Genomic DNA, 27,169 nt, shown 5'->3' with positions numbered 1-27,169 from the left:
CTCATCTACGGAGATCAGGGGTGCAAGTCTTTCCCTATCTTAATGACTGGCTGTTGAAGGCGGACCTGCCCCATGCTGTCGTCTCCCACCTCCAGACTACGGCGAACCTCCCGCACTCGCTGGGATTAACTATCAATATGCTGAAGTCACATCAGACTCCCTCTCAGACTCCCTTTCATTGGAGCTGTTCTGTACACAGTGCAGTTTCAGGCTTATCCTCACGAGCGGCGAGTCCAGAGTATTAAGGCTATGATACCGATGTTGCAGTCTCTATTCTGGATTTCAGTGAAGCAGGCCCTGAGGCTGTTGGGATTCATGGCCTCTTGCATCCTTCTGGTAACTCCTACCTGATGGCATATGCGGGCTCTGCAGTGGGAGCTGAAGTTTCAATGGGAGCAACATTATGGGAACCTCTCCGACCTGATTCTGATTTTGAAGGGAACTGCGAAAGATCTGCACTGGTGGTTCACAAACAACGATTGGGTCCGAGGCAGCATCCTCTCCCTTCCCAAACCAGATCTGAAAGTTGTGACAGAAGAGTCACTCCTGGGATGGGCCGGCCATCTGGGAGAAGTGGCGATCCGAAAACTCTGGCCTCCCGCGGATTACGTACTCCGCATCAACCTGCTGGAGCTACGTGCTCTCCGACCAAAAGAAGGGAAGTTTAATGGACAACACCATTGCCATGTGGTACCAAACAACAAACGGACGGGGTGGGGTCATGACCCTTTGTCAAGAGGCCCTTCTTCTGTGGATATGGCTGGAACAACAGGGGCTAACCCTTGTGCTTCAACTTGTGGCAGGCTCTGTGAACGCCAGAATGGACAAACTCAGCTGTCGAAGCCTAGCTGATCACGAATGGCGTCTCCACCTGGAGGTGGCCCAAAGTCTCTTTCAACAGTGGGGAGAGATTTGGGTCGATCTGTTTGCCTCCCACGCGCAAAACTGCTGACATTGCGCGTTCTTGGTAGAGTTTCCAAGGCGCTCTCTCTCTCTTGACAAATGCAAAAACAACAATTGATGGACAGAATGCAGAACAATGTCATGTATTCACCCCTGTGCCTCATGGGAACAGTCCAGCCCGAACTGTCAAGCCAGGTCCTCTCTGGACTGGAAACAAGCATCGTAGGACGGGTTTCACCCCTCCTCAGCCAGGATAGCTTGATTCCAGTGGCATGGAGAGCACAGGACTCACGTCTGAGCATACCCGTCCCACTCGGGATGACAAATGCAAAAACAACAATTGATGGCCAGAATGCAGAACAATGTCATACATTCACCCCAGTACAGAGATCTGGGTCTAAATCCATCGTTTGATGGATCAAACCCAGATCTGTTCACTGTGTGTGAGTGTTTGATTGGTTCTGATGCTCCATCCATCACCACCCCCTTTTGTACCGCTTTGTTCGCCATAAGTTGGCAGGGTATGCTCAGACGCGAGTCCCTTGCTCACTTTGCCACTGGATTCAAGCAAGCCTGGCTGAAGACGGCTGAAATGCCAGACACCGGTCCTAGGAAGCTTGTTTCCGGTCCAGGGAAGGCATGGCTTGGCAGTTCGGGCTGGACTGTTCCCATGAGGCACAGGGTCAGACTGATTTGCATATGGCCATGTCTGAACTGGGGTGGCAGAGTGGGCTAAAGAACGGTGATGGATCAAACCCAGATCTGTTGACTGGGTGTGAGTGTTTGATTGGTTCTGATGCTCCGTCCATCACCACCCCCTTTTGTACCGCTCTCCCTCTTGAGACAATTTTCATCTGAAGTGGAGTACAGTCCTCCTGTACGGCATTCTGCCCATACCACTCCTGCCCAGAGTTCTCAAGAAGATCATAAACGACCTGGTCCGACTCCTCCTTGTGACTCCGCATTGTACACAGGGAATCTGGTATCCCAAGCTACTAAACATGGACACTGATCCTCCGATCAGGCTGTCCCTTTGGGAAGATATTCTGTCGCAGCAGCGAGGGAGGGTCCTCCACCCGAACCTGTCCAGTCTCCGTCTTCTCACTTGGAGATTGAGCAGCGCCAGTTGACACCCTTCAACATTCCTCCCGAAGATTGTAACATCATCTTGGCAGCCAGACGTCCCTCCACCAAGACAGTTGGCATGGTGAGCAGAAAAAAACATGATCCCCTTTCTGCCCCACCTTCTGAAATGTTATTCTTCATCCTTTCCCTTACCCAGCTGGGCTCAGCTGTGGGTACTCTTAAAGGATATCGGTCTGCACTTTTTGCGGCTACCTGACCAACCCGCTCTGTTCAGATCCCCTATTGTTTATACGTTTTTAAAAGGTCCTGTTAATCTCTTCTCTCCTTCACTATTGATCATGCCTCATTGGAACCTTAATCTTGTGTTAACTTTCTTGATGTGTGCTCCTTTTGAGCCCCTCCATATTTATCCCCTCAGGCTTTTGATGCTTAAAATAGCCTTCCATGTTGGCTATAACATCTGCCCGTATAGTGAGTGAGTTGCAGGCTTTATTATCAATCCGGCCTTATCAGTCTATTCTTTCAGGGTGGTGCTTCACGCAATGGCCTCTATTCTACTGAAAGTGGTTACCCCATTTCACATGACCAATCCATCACACTGCCTACCTGTAACGCTCCTCCACATCCCTCTAAGGAAGAGGAGTGACTCCATTGCCTGGAGCCAAAAAGAGCTTTGTCTTTCTACCTTGACCACACATGAGTTCCGGCTGGGCGACCAACTCTTCATGAAAGGCCTGGCTGTGCAGAAGCAGAGTATCTCCAGATGGGTTGTGCTCTGCATTAAAATCTGTTACGTGTTGGCCGAGAAGCATCCTCCAGAAGGTTTGCATGCTCAGTCCACTAGAGCTCTAAAGCTGCAACCATTGTCTTGGCTCGCAGAGTTTTGATCCTGGACACCTGCCAGTCAGCAACGTGGGCCCCCCTGCAGACGTTCACCAAATACTGTGTGGACTGTTCGGTCCATATGAATGGGTACTTTGCCCGTTCGGTCTTGCAAATATTGTTTTTTTAATTGATCACCAGACCCACCACCAGGGATGGTATTGCTTAGGTATCTATTCAAAGGTCCGGAATCTGCGGCTATAAGTCTCTATCAAATGAACAAGTTACTTAACTTCAGTAACAACTTATCTGGTAAAAACTATATATGGCCGCAGATTCCTTACCTACTCACCCATCCTCCCTCTCTGTGAGTGGATTTTGGGGGACTGGCTGATCCCCTTCAGGGCCCTAGTTTTCCACACGAGTGGTTAGTGTTCTCTATGGCTTCACGCTTCTGGCATAGAAAGTCATGAAAAGATACTGACGTCAGCGCGCCTAGGTGGCATCTATTAAGGTGCGGTGGATGACGCCACTTGTGGAGTCAAACGATGTCACCTACCGGCACGCAGGGGGTCTAGATCCAGTCTGATGCCTGCTAAATTCAAAGGTAAGGAATCTGCGACTAGATATAGTCTGTACCAGATAAGGCGTTACCGAATGTAAGTAAGTTGTTGTTTAATTCTCCTTCTCGGCTACCTCTACTTTAGGAACGTCGAGTGTCCCGTATGCATAGCTTGTAAATCTACAATAGACTCACGCTGTGGACCGACAATATTGCTTACGGTAACCATAATTTTGCAGCTTATCTGATAATCACATTGTCTCAGTTTAGAACCCGACAACACCAAATGAGGAATGTTACACCTCCACCAATATCTCCTTTATTCCAAGCTAATGGCTTCTTTTTTCATATTTCACCTCCTTCTGTAGAGGTGAAGGGCTGGTTGAGCTGTGCTTGCATATACAAACTTGTGTTGTGATCCCTGACATAAATGCAAGGCCTTCTGGACTGTGTGAGCTTTGCTGTGCCTATTTGCTGCATTTGCAAAAGACCTTTGAGCACTATGCCAACCTCCCATCGTAAAGGTTACCCAGAGTTTACTTTATGCCCCTGTTTTATCTATTTTAAACGTTTACTTCATAGGCTCAGATCTAAAGTTGTACTTGTGAAAGGGCTGAAACATTTATGTTCAACAATGTATTTGTAATCTTGCAAAACAGTTCTTGATTTTCAAATCCACTGTTCTGGGATGGTGGAGTGCTCTCATGTGTAAATCAGTGTCCAAGATATGCATCCTGCCCCTAACAGAAAGCATTTTTTTTTGTTTTTTGTACTTTCTTGAGTTAAATGTTAATTTAATACACAGCAGTGACACAGCAACTTGCACAACACCAGACATATTCACCCAGTCCAAGGATCCAGTGTAGCCCTAACAGAATGTTAATTGTCTTCTTTGCAGTGTTTGAAGACCCAACAGTAAAGCTGAAAAATCTTGAAACTGATGCTGTTCAAGTTGCTGCTCGTTTGAATGTAAACATTAATGTTAACAAACAGGTAATTTTACTAGCATTTTTGTTTACTCACTAGTTGCAGTAGTCAAACCTGCCATTTGTAGGTCTCGCCTTCGCAGCGCGCATGAGTTGCATGGGAGGACCTTTAGCCGTCGCTCTGCTGTTTTTGAAGCACACACTCGTGCTTGTGGCGGCATCCACCTTGCGGGAGCGAGCAGCAGCACGCATGCTAATTGGCTGTTGCTCACTCTCGCAAGGCGGGTGGTGCCACTAGCACGAGTGTGCTTCAAACAGTCATTAAGCAGAGCGCGAGTAACTTTCAGCGCGAGGCGTGCGCGTGCTTGTTTCCTTTTGTTTTATGTCATGCATATACCTAAAACTATAAAAATATTTTTTGGGACTACGAGCGAGAAGAAACGAGACTGTGATTCGAGTACCTTTTTTCAGTGCTCTATTTGGCCGCCGATCAGCAGGGGCCAGAGTTTGATGAGGAAAGTGAAGTGTTGTTGCTTTTAGTTTATTTGGGTGCCACTTGGAAGTTTTTCTGACTGAAATTAAGCTTGCGTAATGGACATTTTAAACCAGTCGCTTTAACTTATGTGCGCGCTGACACGCTGTACCTCAGTGAAAGACAGTTGCCCAATGCATCGTGGAGCGCGATCAGCCTATGTGTTGCAGACGTGATCCAAAATGTGTTTATGGCATTCAGGTAGCACTTCAGCAAAGCGATCTGTATTACCCTGCCTTAAGCTTACTTTGAAATCCCTAAAACAAAATTCCCACTTTGACTTTGGAACGTGGCTGCTCTAAATTATTTAGAAGATTCTCATCTCTAAAACATCACGTATACGAGATTTCCGGTGATTGAGTTGACTAACACTACCATCTAGTGGATCTTCTGAGACATTTTCACACAGGTGAACCATTTTCTTCCGCTTGCGATGAGAACACTGGTGTTGTTTTTCTTCATTCAATAGCGACTGGCACACTTAAACCAATATGTATCTACAGAACGTGAAGACCCTGACAAATTTGAGATAGCTCTTACTCAATTGGAAAAGTATTTTTCAAAGTCTAAAATCATAATAGTATACACAGATACACGTGTATCACATTGGCACAGAAACCTATCGAAAATATTGATACTTTTATAACACCTTTAACCAGCATTGGCATAGCCAATAGGTCTCGCCTTTGGGACCTTATAAGTGTTTAGACATGCAACACATTTGTTGTTGCACCAAGGATATTCTGCTGGATAACTAAACACTTATAAGGTCCCAAAGGCGAGACCTATTGGCTATGCCAATGCTTGTTTACAGTACCTATCTGATAGCTATTTCTAGCTGCAGCTTCCTTACCCTAGAATTATCCCCAGGCGTCAGACTGGATCCGGACTTTTGTTTGTGAGCAGTACCCCTGCACGCTGGTGGTGGAGTCCCCATACTCAACACCGATACTGAGCTGGATGGCCGTCGTCCGACGCTGATTCCGGCGCAACTGTGGAGAGACAACCCAAATCCGCACCTGGGCCCTAGTCCTCTGCACTTGCGGATGACAGGGAGGGGCCTCTTGACTCTGATGAATACCAGCCCCTACATTCCACCGAAGACACCTGGTGTGAGGATCTGGCGAATGCCAGTGGACTGGATACCTTCCAAGACCACTGGCTTGGGTTCTCCTCCTACCGTGTCTATGGAGGAAGGAGCCTAATTCGCTACGGTGGCGACGAGGGTTGCTGAAGTCCTAGACCTTAAGCTACCCACTGTGGTTGTCGAGACACGCCTTTATCGAGAAGCTTCAGTCTGGAGTCGCCACATCTGAACTGCTTCTCCTTTTTAACTTACGGACATCCTACTCGGGGCCTTGTCCAAGTCCTGCACAGGAGCTCTTGTGAATAGGTCAATTGCTCGCTGCCATCACCCCACCTCAAGGAATCCCAATTTCCTCACAACGCACCCCACCCCGGAGAGCCTGGTGGTCTAAGGCTCCACTTCCAAAATAAATCCTGGTGCATTCCCTACCACTCCTCCAGACAGGGAATCCAAGAGTGGATACCTTGGGAAAGATGTTCTTCCCTTCCACCAGCCTTGTACTGCGGTTGGTGAACATCGTGCGCCTTTTGGGTGGATACTCCCACTCGCTCTGGGACTCTGTTGCACAGGTGCTGCCTATGGTCTCAGTGGAGGGCCCAGCCATACTCTCTTAAGCTTTTGCAGACTGGAGAGACGCAGCTAAGTTTGCCATATGCTGTGGGCTGGATGCAAACGACTCGCTAGACAGAGCAGGTAAATCGTCAATGACCTTAAAGCGCCACACCTGGCTGAGGACGGCTGGCTTTTTTGGGGATGTCCAGGCCTCACTCATGAACATGTCCTTTGATGGCTACCATCTGTTCGGAGACAAGGCAAACCCTGTGCTGGAGCGCTTTAAGGATAGCAGGGCTCTGGCCATGTCCTTGGGCCTTCCCATAGCCCCTCGCCAGCCGCTGTCCCCTTCCGCTCCTTTCATGGCCTCAGAAGTACCTTTCAGCTGTTTCTCCAACTGCCCAGTCACCATGGCCAGAAAACTTCTCAGTCCTTGCTTGTCTAAGGACGCGGCACCCACTGGTCTCATGGGTCAGGAAGCCAGATGTCTTAACAGTTATGAAGCCCCTCCCCCCCTTGATCCACAGTCTCCAAGTTCCTTTAGGTAGCCCTGCGACCATTATGGGCACCCAGTGGAGGCAGGATATGCCATCACCTGCACCACTGGAGATCAATAACATCAGACCGCTGTGTTCTCCAGATTGTCCAAAGGGACTATTCCCTCCCGATTGGGACTGTTACAGTAAAGTGCCCCTTTTTGACAGCAATGTGCTGGGTTCCTGTATCCCATGTCCCCAGTGCCAGATCTTTCCCTAAAACTCTACAATTGCTCCCCCAATTGGCAATACCTTTAGCATCCCCTGTTAGTCCCTAGTAAATGGTACCCCTCGTAGCTAGGGCAGGGAGGGTAAAGAGGGTCCTCAAGGGTTGCAGCATGTATTGTGCCACCCTTGGGGACCCCTCATCACACTCAGGCAAACTGCCTTTGCAGGCTGCGTGACATCGTGCAAAGAAAAGTGAAGACACAACGTGGCACGCCTCTTGCGTGTCAAGCCTGCAGGCACTGCATGCAATACAAGTAAGTCACCCTTACAGCAGGCCTTACAGCCCTAAGGCAGGGTGTATTATATTACATGTGAGGAAATATCTGCATGAGCACATATGCCCCTGTGATGTCCCTATCGATTCTTGGACATTGCCAGTGAACGGGGAACCATCTTGAGTATGTGTACTGGTGATTACGAGTTCCCCAGCTATATGATGGCTTGAACTGACTCTAAAGATGTTTGGTATCAAATATCTCGTATTAATAAGCCCACACTGATTCTAGTGATGGATTTATTAATGCATGCATCCATAGGGCACCTTAGAGGTGCCCCCTGAAAACCTACCAATCTCTAGTGTACTGGCTGACTGGTGTAGACTAGCCTGCCACCACAGAGAGGTTTCTGACCCCCTGCAGGTGAGCACCTACATTCTCTGAAGGCAGGAAAAACGCCTGCTCCAGCCGGGGTTTTTGTCACCTCCTCCAAGCAGTATGGCTAAGTAATCAGCAGATCAAGGCAGGAGGCTTCAAATGCTTCTGCCGCCTTTGATATGTGACCCAGGCTTCTACCAGATGTGAAATGCCACCTCCTGCCCTGGGCCCATTTGGCTCAAGGACCAGCGGGGAAATTAGCTGATCAGGAGACGTGTTCTCTATCAGGCTCTTTCCTGATGTGAACACAAAAAATAGAATACCACAATCTTGGTTTTTGGTAGAATTAGGCTCACTGGGTCAGGGTTGTGCCCGCTTCCCACAGGAAGTGGTCCTATAGAGGGTGTAGTCACCCTAAAGGTAAGTAGCCCAATGGCTACTGCCTGTCACTCCTATTAACACCCCTAAATTGAGTATTTAGGAGGCACCCCTGATGCCAGGAACTCAGAAATAATGGATGTAGAAGAAGAGGACAAAGAGCCGTGAGAAAATGAGACTAAAGACTGCTGTCTGCATTTGGCGCCAAACCCTGCCTGCCTGCACCAGTCTCGACAATAACTGATTGACCCTTCCTGCAGCTGAGCAACTACCAAAATTCCCGGTAGACTACAAGCCGTTCACAAATTGCCAGCAATCTTCCTTGGAGTAAAGGAGCTACCTGCAGTCCGCGTGCTCCAAAGAAGCAGAGTCTGGTTTACTGTGTTGCCACTCTCTGGCCAGCCTGAGGCAGTAGCCACCCAGTAAGAGGTACCTGTGCTTCCAAAGGTCAGATTTGCCACTCTACCGAGTGAGAGGACACCAGGACCGACGGGAGCCGCACAGCACTAATACCCGGGGTACTTGACCCCTTGCAGCAACCAAGGCCTGTTTAAGTCCAGTCGGGACTCTATAACAGTCCCAGACCGTACGACTGTCGATGGACATCTGCACCGCAGAGACCCAGTTCTAGAGTGGCCAGCTCTCCCTATCTTTTCCCCCCTTAGCCAGCATGACCGACAACCGCAAGGGCTTTTGGACGCACAGAGCCCAACTGACCAATCTACTCTGCACCCAAACGCCCCAGCCGGGGTACCCAGAAACAGGCTGTGCTCCCAGGAACCGTGTGACCAGAGTCTCCTGTTGGGAGCTCCCAGACTTGTACCCAAGCCCCCTCCACAGCCTGTTTCTAGGTTCCCCCCTCCTTTCCACCGGCGTAGTGCGCAAAGCTACCAACTCGACCTGCACGCGGACACCTTAGGGCAGGTAAAGAGTAACTGCTAGTGTTACTTTGGAACTTGGCCCCCTACAACCCTAAGCCCAGAAGGAGACCCTCGGAAACCGTCCGTGAATAACTGTATGCAACATATGCCTTTTTTCCCATAGGAAAGCATTGCTGTGTAAAGACTCATTTAAGTGAACATTTTACTTGCCTGTAAAAATCGACATTTAAAAGAATTCTTACTAGATAAAGTTCTTGGTATCAAAATTTATATGAAAAGACGACTTAATTTTAGGTCTCACCTAGGCACTGCTTGGGCTGTCTCTTCAAGACATGCTGTATTCAGGACATGGGCATAAAGCTCTGCCTACTTTCCGGTCATCTTTTTAATTGGCTCCTGTCTGTCATTTGTAAATGGTGGCTTTTCATTGGTCATTAGACTTAGTAGTCCCTCCTTAGTACCACCTTGTCTCTTCTTGTAACCTCCCATGAGGACGCCCTCTGTTACATGTGTTGTTACGCCCTAGGTTTTATTACTGCCTCAAGGCACAATTTTCTTAAAGGCCTTCAGACAAGACACTCGGTTGGCAGTGGTTACTTTACTCGCTAGCACATATCTCATTTTTATTGGACCTTCTATAAATTTCCCTTCATCCTCTCCACATAGAGTGCAACCTAACCCGGAATTATTTTAATAATTCTTTGTCACATTTCAAAGCTACTAATTGTATATATGGACATAGCTATTTGAATGTACTCGTGGTACTGTCTTGCATACAATGCATTATGGGTAGGATGGATTTACCATCTCTTTTGAAGGGTGCAGTACCATATGTTTCCAAACGTTTGATGCTCACTAGGGAGCTCTAGGAGCACCTTGCAATAGTGCTCCTACACAATCGGTGCTTGTGCCTTTCTCACTAGGGACTTCTAGGAGCAGCTTGCGGTACTGCACCTAGACATGCAGTGCTGGTACCTTTCTCACTAGGGACCTCTAGGAGCAGCTTGCAGTACAGCACTTAGATATGCAGTGCTGGTGACTTGCTCACTAGGTACCTCTATGAGCAACTTAAGGTACTGCACTGAGACATACAATGCTGGTTTCAGGCTCACTGCGCAAGCATTTACAATGCAGTAGGCCTCACATTACTGAAAGTAAGAGTTATGGGCATTGCATTATTATTGTTTCTAATAAATTCACTTTATTTTTGATTATCACATTATCACATGAACTGCGTTCATGGATAATATATTTAATTTTCACAACATTTTCGTGACAGTAGCAGCAATTTAAGAGCAGTGGCCCTGATGAATGCCGAGGGACTGTTAGCCCGATAGGCAGAAACATGTTGGCCCGATTTACGACAGTTATTTGTTTCACACGGTCGCTTGCGCTGTTCTAATTTTTTAATTAGGGGATGTGTCTTGTTCTTTATTAAAATTAGTTGGTATAGACACATCACCTTATCTTAACATCACTACACTTTTTGTTCATGTTGCATTGTTTTCTCATTACCATGAACCATCCATAAGAAATTGGTGGCTAATAGACCAGCTGTGGATTTGATCCAGTGTCAAAAGTTTTACTGCCAGGCGTACGGTCCTGATGATCAAAGGGCCTGCCTACGTGCAGTCTGGATGACCACATGATAAGATTGATCACTTGGTCGGTTTGATAGTTATCCTATAACTTGGATCATGTTGACCAGTTGTTCTTTTGAACCAGCAATTACTTCTACTTTCTTGCATACACGCGTTTTCTTTTTCCTTTTTATAGTTATCAGTGACTAATGCACTTGGTGACATACTTTATAGACTTGTTACTGTTGTCAGGCAAACTGACTTATAGACCTCTCTGGTTTTCTGGTTTTGCATATAGTTGTGTCTGGGGAAGTAAACCATGAGGAGGTCTTTAAACATTTGTTCCCTCTGACCCTCCATTCTCTGTTGTGTTATGTATATTGTATTATTATTTGCAACGCCAATACCTCAAACTATCAGTAATGCGAGACCTATTGCATTGCAAATGCTTGTTATCTTGTTGTGTTTTCTTCTCTTTTGTGTTGGGCCTGTTTTCATTACATGGCCCGAGTGTATACACCATATCCTATTTCCCTCCAGCGTATGGTTTGTTCTTTTGTGCTTAGCTTTTAGGCGGTCTTCAAATCAATGCAAGTCATCCTAACCACATTTATTCCTTGCTCTGGTTGGCAACCCCTTCGCATCATCAGTGCCTAATGTTCTCACGCGCTTTGGCCATGTCCATCTCTCGCATATCACCTTAACCCATGAAGCTCAACATATTTGGATTTGTTTTATTTCACATTCGCTTACCAGTTGCTCCCCGATACGACCCTCGATGCACTTGGTGTTCATCTTGTCCATCATCCAGGTCTATGGGTCTCATCCTCACTAATCCCTTTCGACTTCTTTTGCCTCTGTGCCCATGTCTTAGGCCCCATCGAAGTGTATTGATCCCGTCTTTATGGTATTTTCTACACCCATATGCCAATCTGTGAAGCATCATCCTTGTCATGACTCACATTTGCTTTGTCTCCATCATTGTAGTTCCTCTGCCTACATGACCATTAGCCCCATTGCATTTGCATTTCTTCTAAGCCCCCACTTGCCAAACAAACTCCGGCATCTTTTGACTCATGGTGCGGAATTAGCCTTTGCTTCACTCCATTAAAACAATTCTTCAGATATCAAATATGTAATTTCGTCTCTATCGAACTCAGTTTTCCTACATCTCGTGCACAGTTGTCCCTTCTTCCAGCTTGTCTTAACTTCTCGACCCCTGCCTGACTGTCTGTAACTTCTCGACCCCTGCCTGACTGTAACTTCTCGACCACTGCCTGACTGTCTGTAACTTCTCGACCCCTGCCTGACTGTCTGTAACTTCTCGACCCCTGCCTGACTGTAACTTCTCGACCACTGCCTGACTGTCTGTAACTTCTCGACCCCTGCCTGACTGTCTGTAACTTCTCGACCCCTGCCTGACTGTCTATAACTTCTCGACCCCTGTCTGACTGTCGTCACTCCGATGCTTTGGTCCCATAGTCCGTTGTAGCGCCCTTGAATCCATTCTCCTTTAATCAGTCTACAGGAGGTTTGGCAGTGCTCACACTTTGACGTGCAGGCCTCACATTTAACCCCGAAGTGTGTTCCCAGAGTGACACAACTCTGACGCAGTCTGTGTTGTCCGAAAGCGTCTTGTCTGGACCACCCTTGACTTGCATACCACAGTGAGCTGATGTGACTCGTAGCGTGGGAATGCATTTGTTTCCTTGAAACGGTGGAACTAGAGTATTAATTTCAGAACACATTTATCATGGTGAGTGATCCTTCATAAACAGTACAGTGTCTTAGTCCGCTAAGATGACAGTGGGGAGCTGCGCAGACTCGCCTGCCAAGTTTAATTAGTGCGAGAGCTTTGTTAGTTCATTAGTTTTGGAAGAGAAAATCCCAAACACTTAGTACAAAAAACACGCTTTAGACATTGCCATATTTGCATAATTTGTAGGGGGGTAAAATGATGACGCATTGCTGCATGTGAAAATCTGTTTGTTTTATGTCGCGTATTTAGAAGCGACAGTGTATTGGCTCGTCCCTGAAGCCTTCTTTGCTGAATCTAGATCATTCCCTTGCTGCAAAGAGAAAGTTTTGTGCGTTTTGTAAACTTCAGTCGTTCAAGAGTCACAATAAATTTACTAAGCAAATCTGGCAGCTTGCGAGCAATGCTGATTGTGCTTCCGTCCGAGCTGGAAGGAAGGCAGGACTGTTTGTTTCTTATATTTGTGTTCACCTCGCCTTTTCTGATCGCTTATGGAAATATGACTATGCCTTTGACTAATTTCCTGTTGCTATGGGAGGTTTGCAACAGCACCTTCGCACCTACAGTTGGTGCCAGCAGAATTAAAATAGTGTCATGTAACAGAAAAACAAGGCAGGTCTGGCAACGATAGTAATTTTCCATTTAATCAAAGATTTATAGACCATTAAAATACTTTCCTTACTGAAATGTAACGGTGGTATATATAATTCATACATTACAGCAACAGTCACTGATGTGGCCACAGCAATCAAATATAAGGTGCAGACATTGATTGTGCCCATTTATGTTAAACGTTTCTCCAGTCTGATTAGTTTTGGAATAAAGTTGCGGAGTATAAAAGATTGGTTCTTTGCTTTAAATCTGTTGTCTCTGTGTCATGACCAAAACTTTAAAAAATGATACAAATATTTGAAAAGAAATCCCTCTTCCCTACTGATGATTGTTCTTGTATTATAATCTACACCTTTGGAATATATTTTCACCCAACACATCTGGGGTTTTAAGATTCTTCTTTTTTTGCTTCTTGGACATGTGGCTTGATGGATAGTTTGTAGGCTATGGAAAAAGGACACCCTGACATTTTGAGTAAATCACTATCTGAGTTTGCTTTAACCACCATGCATGCTTAAATTTGAAACTTGCTAAATGGTCCCATATCAGGCTTTAACTAGACATTAATATTCACACCTTTGAGACTCTTCTTCTTGAAGTATTGATGGATGCCAGTACTGGTATTTTTCAACAAAGGATCCCAGAGCTTACTCGATAACTAGTTACATAACGACCGAAATTGTCCAAGACGAATTCAGGTGATAGTCTTGCTGATTCTGCTGTGCACAGGCGCTAGAGGGCGTGAATAGTAGCTGCCACAATTGGACACTTGATTATTTGGCATGGACGTTCTTTATCCAATTATGTGTGTAGTGGGAAAACAAGTTTAAAGTAGAGGTTTTTGGCCCCATTTATTAGGTGGTCTTCCATAAGTATCATTTTCCTAAAGGGCATACCAGCTTGCTTTTACCGTAAGTATATAAAACCGTGATGGATGGAATGCTTGAATTGATCTCAGCCACTGGTAATCACACGGAGCCGCATCCCAATCCATGTTTTTTGACCCACATGCCGCCTTAGTTTGGACCCAGCTATATGCAAATCGTCCTTGACCTGCTCCAACAGGAACAGTTTCATCCCGAACTGCCAAGCCAGGCCCTCCCTGAACTAGAACACAAGCAACTCCAGTCTAGTTTTACCCTAGTTATATTCTCATCAGCCGGGTACAGCTTGGTTCCACGGACAGTGTGCACGGGACACACATCTGGGCATACCCGTCCCACTTAGTGACACAATAAGTTGTAGCTTGCTTTTACCAGGTCGTTGCAAAAACAGAGATTCACATGAATACTCTCCTAAACAGATTCTGTTCTTGAACAAGATCACAAAATGAATGAGGCAACAAATCATTGTTCTTGTTCAGTCTTCTGCACTTTTTCCTCTAAGTGCAGGTACAATTTTACTCTATCGTACTTTTTTTCACGTTCTGATTTACATACTTGAATAAAAAACAATAATATGTGTACTAGATTAATATACGTTTATTAATTTTACTATTTAGTGGTTGAGTTTAGATACATCATTTTAATTTTAAACAAAGTGTGTCAAGGTGAGCTGACAGGAAATTTACACACTTCACCAATCAACATCATTGGTTATGGAGGCACTTGTTGTGTGGGGAAGTGGAACAGAAATGAGTTGCTCAGTAACGAGAACCTTGAAGTGGCAACTATTTAAACCTTCCCCAGCACTAGAAACAGAAAAAATGTGAAAGGCGCACTGACTGTTTAAAACTTCCATTCAGTTTCTCCTTGTAGGCAGTGGTGGGCCCAGCCTCCGTTTCAGGGTGGGCAGGGATTGACCCATAGTTCTGTGCAATGTGTGACTGCACCTAAGACTGATGGTTGGCGGAATGGGGGACAGGGATCTCTATTCGCCTCTTCAAAACGGTGCCTGAGAGGCACAAACTGACTGTGCACTGCTTCATATGTGGTGCACAATTAATACTTCTAACAGCTTTTAAGCTGTCGCCTAGGCAGCGCGCATGCGCTGCTCTATGAGGGCCTTTAGCAATCGGTCTTCACTTTTCAAGCACTCGTGCTTGTGGCGGCATCCACCTTGCAGGAGCAAGCAGCAGCGCGCGGTTTGTAATTGACGTGGCCGCACTGCTGCTCGCTCCCGCAAGGTGAATGCCGCCACAAGCGCGAGGGCTTGAAAAGTGAAAGCAGTAGTCTGCCCTCACCTCCCGTGAGATGTAGCCTTGTACCTAATTTGTTGACATTTAGATTACTAAATGTTGTAACACCAGCTCAGCTTCCGCACGTGATCATCATGCGCGATTAATCAATCTCCCCATGGTCCCCCTGTATACTAAAAACGGGGTGCTAAGGAACATTCACATGCGCTATAAGAAGGGACCACCCCGTTAAATCTGTTTCGTGTTATATCTACTCGCCGTTTTTTGTTTCTAATATTTGGCCTCTCCTGCTCCATGTGCCCCCTTCGAGATCCTCCTGTCCTTCCGCATCCTGCCAGCACACTCCTACTCAATAGTCTTCCACCACCACGTCTACCACCAGCTTCATGTCTACCACCTCCACCTCGTCCACCACCACCACGTCCACCACCACCACGTCCACCACCACGTCCACCACCACCACGTCCACCACCATCTCCACCACGTCCACCATCACCACGTCCACCATCACCACGTCCACCACCACCATGTCCACCACCATGTCCACCACCAACACGACCACCACCATGTCCACCACCACCACGACCTCCACCACCACCACCACCACCTCCACCACCTCCACCTCCTCCACCACCACCACGTCCACCTCCACATCCCCCACCACCATGTCCACCACCACGTCCACCACTACCACGTCAACCACATCCACCACCACCAACACCACGTCCACCACCACATCCACCACCACTACATCCACCACCACGTCCATGTCCACCACCACCACTACGTCCACCACCACTACATCCACCACGTCCACCACCACTACGTCCACGTCCACCACCACCACGTCCACCACCACCACCACGTCCACCACCACCACCACGTCCACCACCACCACGTCCACCACCACCACGTCCACCACCATCAGGTCCACCACCATCAGGTCCACCACCATGTCCACCACCATCACGTCCACCACCATGTCCACCACCTCCACCACCTCCACCACCTCCACCACCACCACGTCCACCACCACCACGTCCACCACCACCACGTCCACCACCACCACGTCCACCACCACCACGTCCACCACCACCACGTCCACCACCACCACGTCCACCATCACGTCCACCACCACGCCAACCACCATGTCCACCACCACCATGTCCACCACCACGTCCACTACCACGTCCACTACCACCACCACGTCCGCTACCACCATCACCACGTCCACTACCACCACCACCACGTCCACTACCGCCACCACCACCACATCCACTACCACCACCACCACCACCACAGCCACCACCACCACCACCACCACCACGTACACCACCACCACGTACACCTCCTCCTCCACCACCACCACCACCCCCGTGACGGGTAAAGTGTCGTTGGAGGGCAGGGGTAATAGGAGTGTCAACCCCGGCTTTACATGAGACATTTAAGGATGCATTGGGTGCCAAAAGACGGGAATAGGGGCTAGAAGTATTACATCAGACCCAAGATGCATTTTAAAGAGGCGCAATGTCACAGGGGCTCCTGTAAAAGCAGCATCTCTACCTCACAGTGGCATACCTGCACGAGCCACTCACTCAAAACAAGCATTGGCATAGCCAATAGGTCTCGCCTTTGGGACCTTATAGGTGTTTAGCCATGCAACACTTGAAGTTGTTGCACCAAGGATATTTTGCTGGATAATTAAACACTTATAAGGTCCCAAAGGTGAGACCTATCTGCTATGCCAATGCTTGTTTTTCCCTGGCCCTGCATCTATAATAAGGTGTGGGTGCAGAGACAAGGGGTTCCGCCATTTGCATGAGACTAAGTGGGAAATCCCCATTGACACAAAGCCCCTAAAGTCCCACTTCATTTTATGAAGGCCCTGACTCCTTCTGAGGTTATGGAGGTCTTCATCTTGTCGGTCTTAGAAATTGGAAGTAGACATCTTCCCTGTTTTATGCAGAATGAAAAATTTCCTAGCTATCGTAACGGAAAGTTTCAATTCTATTAAGGACTCGGAGGCGAGGATTATGCTATTCTTTCTTCACTTTATTGAATAGCAGCCATTTGCAGTCAACCAAAACAAACCACTATTCCCATGAACCATAGGGAATAACAAAGAAACAATAGTGTCCCAGTCTAGAGTGTCCATATTTGCACCAATCACAGGCTCCCAATGTGTAGGTAGTCCCTTTTCTCTGCCCATTCCTCCTCTTTCGTCGCTCGGTCAGCCACCGGACACCTCAAGGATCTTATTTGTTGGAATCGCCTGCAAGGAGTGAGAGCATAGGATCAGCGACAGTAATGGCTAAGGATTACTTCTGCAGAAGGAAGCATTTCAACGTGTAACCAAACTGTCCAATGAAGCAAATGAGAAATAACTTTACTTACTCCAATACGAGGGAGGGAAAACAGCAAGGAACTTGTACCCTGGGTGGGATAATCCTCGCCGCCGAGTCCTTAATAGAATTGAAACTTTCCATTATGATAGCTAGGAAATTTTTCATTCTATGTCAGGACCTTAGGCGAGGATTATGCTTGTTTAAAACTTACTCACCACCAAGTGAGCCATGTCAATAACCGGTTTGAAATAAAACCGCCTAAAAGTAGAGTCTGAAGACCAATCTGCGGCATTCAGAATGTCTTCCAGACGAGCTCCCAGGGTAAATGCTTTAGAGGCCATTGCCCCTCTCGCAGAATGTGCTCCAAACGCATGCAAGTCGATCCCGGATTCGTGCATCACCCATCTCGCCCACCGAGCAATCGTGGGAGACGAGACAGCCCTATGAGGCTTCTTGAAAGAAATGAGCAATTGACGTTCTCCCGGAGGCCGGAACTCCTCCGACATCTCCTCATACGCCTTGAGGCAAGCAACCACGCACAATTTAGGGGAATCCGGAAACGCAGGATACGAGATGGACTTGGTATCACACTTAGTGCGCCTATGGATAGTAGGGGAAAAGATCCTACCCGAGACATCCAGGGCTCTAACATCCGAGACCCGTCTGCAAGAGATCAGACAAAGCAACATAGCCAATTTCGCGGTAAGCTCTTTCCTAGAAAGGTACCTATTTGGCTGCCAGGACAGCAGCAAATTCAGCACCCTATTGACATCCCATAGTTGGGAGGAACGAGGTTCATGGGGCAGTGACAGACTGATACCACGGAGCAAACGACAGACCAAGGGGTGCTCCCCCCACAGGAGAGCCATCAACCATGGTATGCCCAGCAGAAATAGCGGAGCGAAAGGTATTGACGGTCCGATAGGCCAAACCCTCCTCCGCCAGAGAGGCTAAGAAATTTAAAATGGAGGTCAAATCCGCTGCCACGGGATTGACACTCCGTCACATACACCAACGACACCACTGACCCCAGGATGACCAGTATCTTTTGACGTTGCTGTCAGCCCAGGCTCTAGCCATGAACGCCGCAGCCGGTTCCGAAAGGCCCGCGACCGTCCATTGTCCCCTGTAATCCACCAGGCCATGAGGGTTAGAGATCCCTGATCGATAAGAGGATGAGGATTCCCTGTCTGATCGAGGAGGAGAGTCAGAAACAGGGGTAGTGGGATTGAAGAATCCCAAGAAAGTTCCAGTATAACTGGAAACCAGACTTGCGATCTCCAAATCGACGAGATGAGCACCACGTCCGCTTTCTGACGCCTAACCTGGGCAGTCACTCGTGTGATCATGGCAAACGGGGGAAAGGCATAACCCGCTTCCTCCCCCCTATTCTGCAGGAATGCATCCGACTTCTCCGCCAGGGGATCCGGGCGCCAGCTGAAGAAACGTGGAAGCTGGTGATCCAGGCGCGAGGCAAAAAGGTCCACCAAGAAGGGCCCCAAGAGGTTCTGGAGATCTGCAAACACTCCCGGGTGAAGTTCCAGAGACTCCCGTCGTGGAAATGCCGCGACTGGAGGTCCGCCACTCGATTGTCCTGGCCCGGAAGGTACTCCGCTGTGACCAAGACCCGATGATCCAGGCAGTACTGTCAAAAATTTGCTGCTAGATCTGAGAGAGCCTTTGAGCGCGCGACTCCTAGATGGTTAATGTACCAGACCGCCAACACATTGTCCATTCTGAGGAGGACGCAGGACCGTATGGAGTCCTTGGTCCAGCACTGGATCGCGAACGATCCTGCCAAAAGCTCCAAGCAGTTGATGTGCAAGTTCTGCTCCGACGGAGACCACACATCTCCTGTGGCAAACTCGCCGCACCGCGCGCCCCAGCCGGATCTGCTCGCGTCGGACTCTGTAACCATATCTGGAACTGATCCGAAAATGGCCCGCCCATTCCACGCCTCCATGTGCGAGAGCCACCATTGAAACTCCTCCCTGGCCTCTTCTGACAGAGCCAGCTTGTGAGAATAAGAAAGGCCTTTGCGCAGGTGCGCCGCCTTGAGACGCTGAAGGGCCCTGTAGTGGAGCGGGCCCGGAAAAATCGCCTGAATGAAGGCAGACAGAAGACCGATAATGCGAGCAAGTTGTCTAAGGGAGCTCTGAGACTGGGATAGAGACCTCCGAATCTCGTGACGAATCTTCGTCATCTTGCGCGAAGGAAGGCTCAGGGTGGACGCCACAGAGTATCGTAAAGCCGAGGAAAAGAACCATCTGCGACGGGACTAGGGTCGACTTGGCCTCGTTGATGACAACCCCGAGGCTCTGCAGGAGATCGACTGTCTGCAAGTGCCGCGAGAGCGTTCGAGGGTCTTGCGCCATCAGAAGAAGGTCGTCCAGGTAGACAATGAGTTTTATGCCTGACGTCTGCAACCGTTCGACCGGACGAAGAACCTTGGTGAAGCACCAAGGAGCGGAGGACAGTCCGAAGGGGAGAGTGGTGAACTCGTAAACCTCGCCCCTCCATAAGAACGGAAGAAACCGACGGTGAGGCGGGAAAACCGGGACCGTGAGATGGGCGTCCTTGAGGTCGAGACGTGCCATCCAATCGTTGGGCCGAAACACATCGCGCAACAGATGGATGCCTTCCATCTTGAAGTGCCGATAAACTAACCACTTGTTAAACGCGCGCAAATTTATTACTGGCCGCTTTCCCCGGTCCGGTTTGTCCACCAAGAAGAGGTTGCTGACAAACCCGTGAGGATGAAGTGATGTTAGAGCAGGGGTCTCCAACCTTTTCTGTAGTGAGAGCTACTTCTGCTCAAGGAAAGTCTTCCCGAGCTACTAGCAAATTCTATACCTGTAAAATAGTGACTACACTATGACCACCCAAAGCAAGATTTTCAGTAGTTGCCACCCAAGTATACCAAGTGCGGTTACCAGCAGAAATGCTGGGAACAAGTTCTTCAATATTAAATGCCTCCCCATGACTTATGAAGTAACATTCAAATCTTGACATGTCCAGTGGCACAAAGGCCATAAGCACAGCAGTACGTCTCCCGAGCTCAGCTTGAATTATCATTCACCAGTTCCTGAAAATGCACATTCTTCCTATCTAATACTACTTTGCACTGTGGGCAAACAAACTCAATTTTCCAGAAGAAACCCCATTTTTGAAAACTAAAACTGCCTTTAAAATATCAGTTTTCAGTTTTTGAGAAATGCACAGTCTCAAAACATCAGCTTGTCATTATCATGTACTCCCATGTACAAATGCCTCATATGGACAGACTACTTTGAATTCCCAGGTATTAGTCATATGCCATGGATGCTCACCGGTGGTATAGGAAACAATGGTCCTAGACTTCTTTAAAGCTACCATTCAGTTATGAAAAACATTCATTAGTCAAAGGGCATGAGGGTAATTTATATCCTCTGCAGGCGGGCCTTCCTCAGGACGGGGGGAGGGGAGGCAACCTAGGGTGAGGTACAGTCAAGATACAGCCCCTGAGGAAGACCTGCCTGCAGAGGATATAAATTAACCTCAATGCATCAGGGTCGAAACATCGACACTCTCCCCCAGTCTGCCTGTACCTGATATCATCCTAGCCTGCCTTTTCACAGATGAATGTTCTCTGTGCATCATCAGAAAATCATGAAATGTATATTTGTAAATCCATAAGGGACTGGCCTATCTGTAAAACTGGTGCCACTATGAACCACGACCAGTTTTACTAAGGATACCAGAATGTGTAATTGATTGGTTATTGAATTTGCCTTTTGGATTCCCCTCCTTTAAATCTGTCGTACCTCACGAACACTTTCCTTTTTCACACTCCCCTTGGAGCAACCTCTTTTCTCTATTTGGAGCATTGACTATGGTGATCTGTTATAAAAGTAACTAAATAATTCTACATGTACCGGATGCCCTTTGACTAATGAATGTTTTTCATAACTGAATTGTAGCTTTAAAGAAGTCTAGGACAGTTGTTTCCTATACCAAGCGATACCCAGGTCCTTGGACAATTGTGGGTTACCCCATTATATCATAATGGATGCTCACCATAGCACCACAGATGCCTGAATTATGCCAGTAATGCCCACCATTACACTAGGGTCACAGTTGTGCCAAGGCTGGAAACCAGAAGGATCTGGGATAAGACCACATATCAGTCATGACTATTAATATGCCAGGAATAGGTACATATAGGCCAGTCATGCTCAGAGTAGGTCTATGATGGCTGCCAGCATACCACAACTAGACCAAAAATACTAAAATAGTCAAGGATGACCACAATTATGCCGTTGGCACTATTATGTCAGGAATGGACACAATTATGCCAAATATAACACTCTTATGATGGGGCTAGCATATATATTTGGCGGTGCTTGGCACCGGGCATAGTTTCAGGAAGCAATAGTGTTTATTATGGGCACACACATAAATGTTGATGAATCTCTTAATTTTCTCTGGTCTGGATCATACCCTGTTCTCCTCAGGTCTTGAGCTGATCATGCATCTAACTGACACATTTTTACTCTGACTCCTGCAGTCCCGCACTTTGGTGGGTCAGCACTGATTACAGCTCAGACTACTGCTACCATACGTTTTTGTTGGTGCACTGTTCAAACACATGTTGTGACTGTTAAAGAAGGGACTGCAACATGGTCAATCTCCTTGTGGCTTAATTATATTGAGATTGGATACAGACTGTCATGTAGCAGGTCCTATAAGCTGGCACAGTGTGTGTTTGAGTATTAGTATGAGTCACTGTGATAAGTTTGGCTGGCTGTCACTCTGAGGGTCTTGAGATGATCAGTGCTGCCTTCTTTAATAGGCACCTACTCTGAAATTGATACTTGGCTTGACTTCACCTCAGAGAGCTACTTTGAAGGTACTGGCGAGCTACCAGTAGCTCCCGAGCTACTTGTTGGAGACCCCTGTGTTAGAGCAATAGCGTCTTTTTCTAGGAGAGAATGTATCTCTTGGTCGACCAACGCAGAGTCTGCGGCGGAAAAACAGAGTGGACGGGGAGGCACAGTTTGCAAATGGGTCCCGAGAAACTCTGTGGAAACCCTGCACGGTCTGCAGGACCCACGCGTCCCCGGTGATGGAACTCCAGGTCGGGAAAAAACCCGCCAGCCGGTCCCCCACTTTTAGAAGGGAAGAAGGGAGAACACTCACCGGAAGAACTGGAGACTCCACCTCCTCTGCCTCCTCTGTTCCTGCCTCTTTTGCCGCGGGTGGGATAAAAGTTGCCAAAGCGGGCCTGGTCTTGGTACTGCCCGCTACCGGAGCCTTGTCCCCTGTTCTGGTTGGGCCTGCCAGACAAGCGGCCCCTTCCTCGTCCGGCACCTCGAAAAATCCGGGGGGGCGAAATACCTTCCTTATAGAGGACTGAGCCCGGTCTAGGGAGGTAAAGGTATTAGCAAACCTCCCCAGTCCCTTAATAAAAGGATCGCCAAAGAGGCCCCCCTGTGCCACGGCGCCTGCCTCCGAATCGGCCAGGTCCCCCAACTTCGGGTCTACTTTGATCAGAAGGGACCTGCGCCGTTACGTGAATATAGCACAGTTCGCGTTACCCAGGAACACCACCACCACACGCTGAGCCCACGAGGAGAGATGTTCTGGAGAGATGAGGGACTCGGAAGCCTTGGCTTCCTCCGCCATGTCTAAGATCTTATTAGCCGGGCCCAAGATATCAAGGAGTTTGTCCTGGCATGCCCGCCAGGACCTATCAATGCCTTTTTTAGGGTCTTTGATAAACTTCTGGAGGAAGGTGGCCATTCTCGAGTCGATGTCAAGCGTAGCGGCCACCTTCCCCTCCAGCGAGGGACGAGGACATTCCGCCCTCAAACAATTCCGAGTCGCAGGTTCAAGTGGGTGGGGAATACGACTGGCCACATATTGAGCAACCTTATCCGAGGGGGCCCAGTCAGAGGAGCGTGGATGAAGCACATCATCGGGATCCAACATATCAGCACAAAGGTTTTGTGCACCCAATGAAGGGTCTGGGCGGGAAGGGCGCCAAGGCCGCGAGGGCCCAGCAACATCATCATCCCCCTGGTCATCATCCCCAACAGGGGCGACACAGGGGTAGCCGGGTAGCAGGGGGGGACCAACTGCAGGACAGTACTGGCAAGAAATGCCTGTTTGAGGCGGTCAAAAGCATCACTGCCCACGCCAGCTGAGGATCCGTAGGAGGGACAGAAGAAGGGGAGGTAGAAAGACCCTGTGAAGCTTTAGCCAGGCGATCACAGGCTTGGTCTATTTTACTCACCAACCTCTGCTCAAGAGGAGTTATAGCCTGTTCCACCACTTTGAGGATGGACGAGTCTACAGCGTCATAAAAATCATCATCCCATTGAAGGGCTGCCAGAGGATCTTGTTCCCACTGGTCATCCTCATAAACATCCTCATGGTATTCCATGTTACCAACTACCAGGGAAAACAAAGCAGTGAGTGGGTGAGGGAGTGTACCTCAACCAATAAGGGGGGGTTGGGTGACCGCCTAATCAGGTGGGCAATACACAAAACACAAAGGCGCAGCCCTTGGACCCCAACAGCCCTGGTGCCAATTAATTTAAAGGGCAGCCTGCAGTAAAAACGGGTCCTTTGCGGACTTTAACTGCAGTACCGACCCCTCCAAGAGGAGCCTTGTTGGCCTAAATAATACGGACCCCCACTAGAGCAGAAATAATGCCAACACTGCCTAACGGCAGGTACAGACCTGTATACACAGGCGTGCAAGGGGCGTAATAAATGCAAGCGCACAGGAAAACCGAGCTCCTGTTGACAAAGGGATAATTCCCTCTAATCAGGCCGACCCAAGTCAAGGGTGTCTCTGCAGGCAAGTACCGACCAGGCTGACGCGGCGATGGTGCTCCGGATTCCGACGCGATGTCTGGAATGTGCGGAATCAGGAGCACGCACGTCTCGTCAAGCGCGTGACCCAAGCGCCCTCTAACGAGGCAGCGCCGTCACCGCGGATCGCAGGCACCACAATACAAGGCCGCTAGGGAGCTCAGATGCTCCCACAGCCGCACGCGAGCCGCCGAGTAGCGGCGGACTCGCAACCAAGCAAAAAACTTAACGGCACAATAAAAATGGAAAAAATTAGCGAGCGCGTCAAATCGAACGCGCGCGCCGCTCAAAGACCGCTGTGAGGGACACTGCTAAAACGATACCGCGCAACGCGCCAAATAAATAATCACAGCTCAATAATCAGCGCGGCAATCGCAATACAAAACGCTGCAACAACATCACAGTAAATATTAAAATAGGAAAATACAAGTAAAAGTCAAACTACAATGAGAGAAATAAATGTGGGACTTATCTTGGCTGCAAGCAGCGAAGAAAGAGGAGGAATGGGCAGAGACAAGGGACTACCTACACACTGGGAGCCTGTGATTGGTGCAAATATGGACACTCTAGACTGGGACACTTTATTGTTTTTGTTATTACCTATGGTTCATGGGAATAGTGGTTTGTTTTGGTTGACTACAAATGGCTGCTATTCAATAAAGTGAAGAAAGAATAGCATAATCCTCGCCTCCGGTCCTGACATAGAATCCTTGTCATGTCTGCCATTTGGCACAGATGTTGTCTGACCGTATCTTTCTAAGAACTGTGAAAGTATCAAGTCATAACACCTGATACAATATTATTCTGGGACAAGTGTCTACTTTTCACCATGGCACAGTCCAATAAGAACAAATACAGACATAGCTGAAATATTGTAGTCTGAATTTATGTCCTTTTACGTTATATGTTCGTAAGGAAGTGTCTGGGATGCACACCTTGATGGATATAATCTATATCGGACATTCCTGAACTTATGTCCAAAATTTCAATTTCTGATAAGAATTAATATACAAGGACTGCCACTTGACCGCTTGTAAGGAGAGGACCTTCTCCCACAATATTGCACGAGATTCTGACCAAGACGGTCTCACCTACTGCCAGTTCACTTTCCAGATGTTACATCTCGCCTGAAGCAGAGTCGTGAAGGAAGACCGCTACTGCAGCGTGTGTTTGCTCTTCGCAGGGAACACTGTCTTCATTCCTCCAATGATAAAGATCGCCTTTGCTGCCGGCAAGGTATACAGTGTGCCTCTTCTCCCTAAGAAACTCTAAACTGCAAGTTGCTCTGGCTTTCATTCTCTCTTATTATAGCGCAAGGAAAGTAGATATCAGCTGGTTAGGTAATAGATTACATTTTAAGCATGTTACAAATAACTAAAATAAAATGAACCTTTCTAGAATTCCTTTGGTTTGCTGTGCTAATGTGCAATTGAGTTAAACCTAATACTTCAGTAAAGTGGATCTGAACATATGTGCAAGACTTGCGAAGAATTTGTTTTGGCTGTGACTTCTAAGCAGTGGGGTCATGAAAGGTTGAGCATAGGTAGAACATACATTGACAAGACACAGCACACTAGTACGACATTGAATAACCCACACTGCTATTGCATAATTTTGGTCATAAAAAGTACCACTGAAGTCTGTGCAATCCCTTCTGTAATAGTAAAATGACAGAGGGGTGCAAAAGCATGCACAAATGCCTGTTGAACCCTCGGCGTTTTGCGTAGCATAGCTCCATGTGCTAATCTTATGCTTTTGTTTTATTGAAACGTTTAAGGAATTAAATCAGGCATTGGACAGCCAACACAACAGTGTCAGGATTCAGCTTAGTGAGTAATAGCCACCCTCAAAACTATAATAGCCCGTTCATTTAGTTTTTTATGTGTGTGCGTGTGTGTATATATATAATCCCAGAAACTATTGAACACTTTGTCTTCTTCTGTCCTGCCTTTGCTTCCCTGAGAAAAACATGGATTATCCTGGCTTGTCGTTTGCTGTCGTTCTCACGTCCCTCAGATGCACTACATGCATTTAGATCAGATACGACAAGGTGGCTTGTCTTTACACTGTCCAGATATCTGCTCTGTGCCTGGTGGCAGAGGTCCAAATTAGTAGAATAATTTAGTGGAGCAGAACTCTGGAACCTATAGGGAAAGTATGCACAGAGGTTAGTCCGGGATTGCAGTGTGAAATGACGGCCATGGCCTGATTTGTTAATGCTGATGCAGTTTTTTAATATTTACTCTAGGTTTAAAGCAATTTCAAAAGTAATATATTTTAGTTGTGATCCTTTAACACCACTCTTTGATGTACAGGACTATGAAGATGTTGTCACTCTTTTAGGTTTTTATTATCATTGAATTATTGTATGTCATGTGTTTTTATGTATGTGTATGATCATGTTATTGATCGAATAAACTTGACTGACTGACTATATGTTTTCCCTTATGGCACAATCTGAAACTAGCAGCAGAGTCCTCAAATACATCAGCAATGGGAGTCAAAATATTGGATACAAAGAAATAAAGTGGAGAGAGGGAACATTATGTAATTAATTGCATGTTGTAGTTTTGAGACATTTGATTACCAGTTGCTAATTTCATCACCCTTAGTGGCTGTTGGTTCCGATATTCTCCAGAATAAATCACCTTGGTAGTTGGAGTCTAATGTCCAATTTCTTGTCATATTAAGTAAGAATGGCTGTGAATTATAAACAAGTAATAATCTCGTAAATATCTACAAACTCGCCGTAATATCCTTTGTATCATACAGAACGTTCCCTTTAAAATCGCTAA

The 27,169-nt window shown here is 47.5% G+C and overlaps 1 protein-coding gene across 2 annotated transcripts in view; it reads left to right on the top strand.

The window, feature by feature from the left end:
- The window catches only part of EPB41L5 (erythrocyte membrane protein band 4.1 like 5), an 851,839-nt gene that overhangs the window by 611,619 nt on the left and 213,051 nt on the right, over positions 1–27,169 (top strand). For both annotated transcript variants that reach the window (XM_085645978.1, XM_085645979.1), the window contains exon 18: positions 4,272–4,366. In XM_085645978.1, the coding sequence (XP_085502104.1) occupies positions 4,272–4,366 (95 nt within the window). The remainder of the gene's footprint in view (positions 1–4,271; positions 4,367–27,169) is intronic.

Source organism: Triturus cristatus, chromosome 3_1, assembly GCF_964204655.1.
Source record: "Triturus cristatus chromosome 3_1, aTriCri1.1, whole genome shotgun sequence".
NCBI classification, from domain to species: Eukaryota; Metazoa; Chordata; class Amphibia; order Caudata; family Salamandridae; genus Triturus; species Triturus cristatus.
This window is presented reverse-complemented; position numbering and strand designations above follow the sequence as displayed.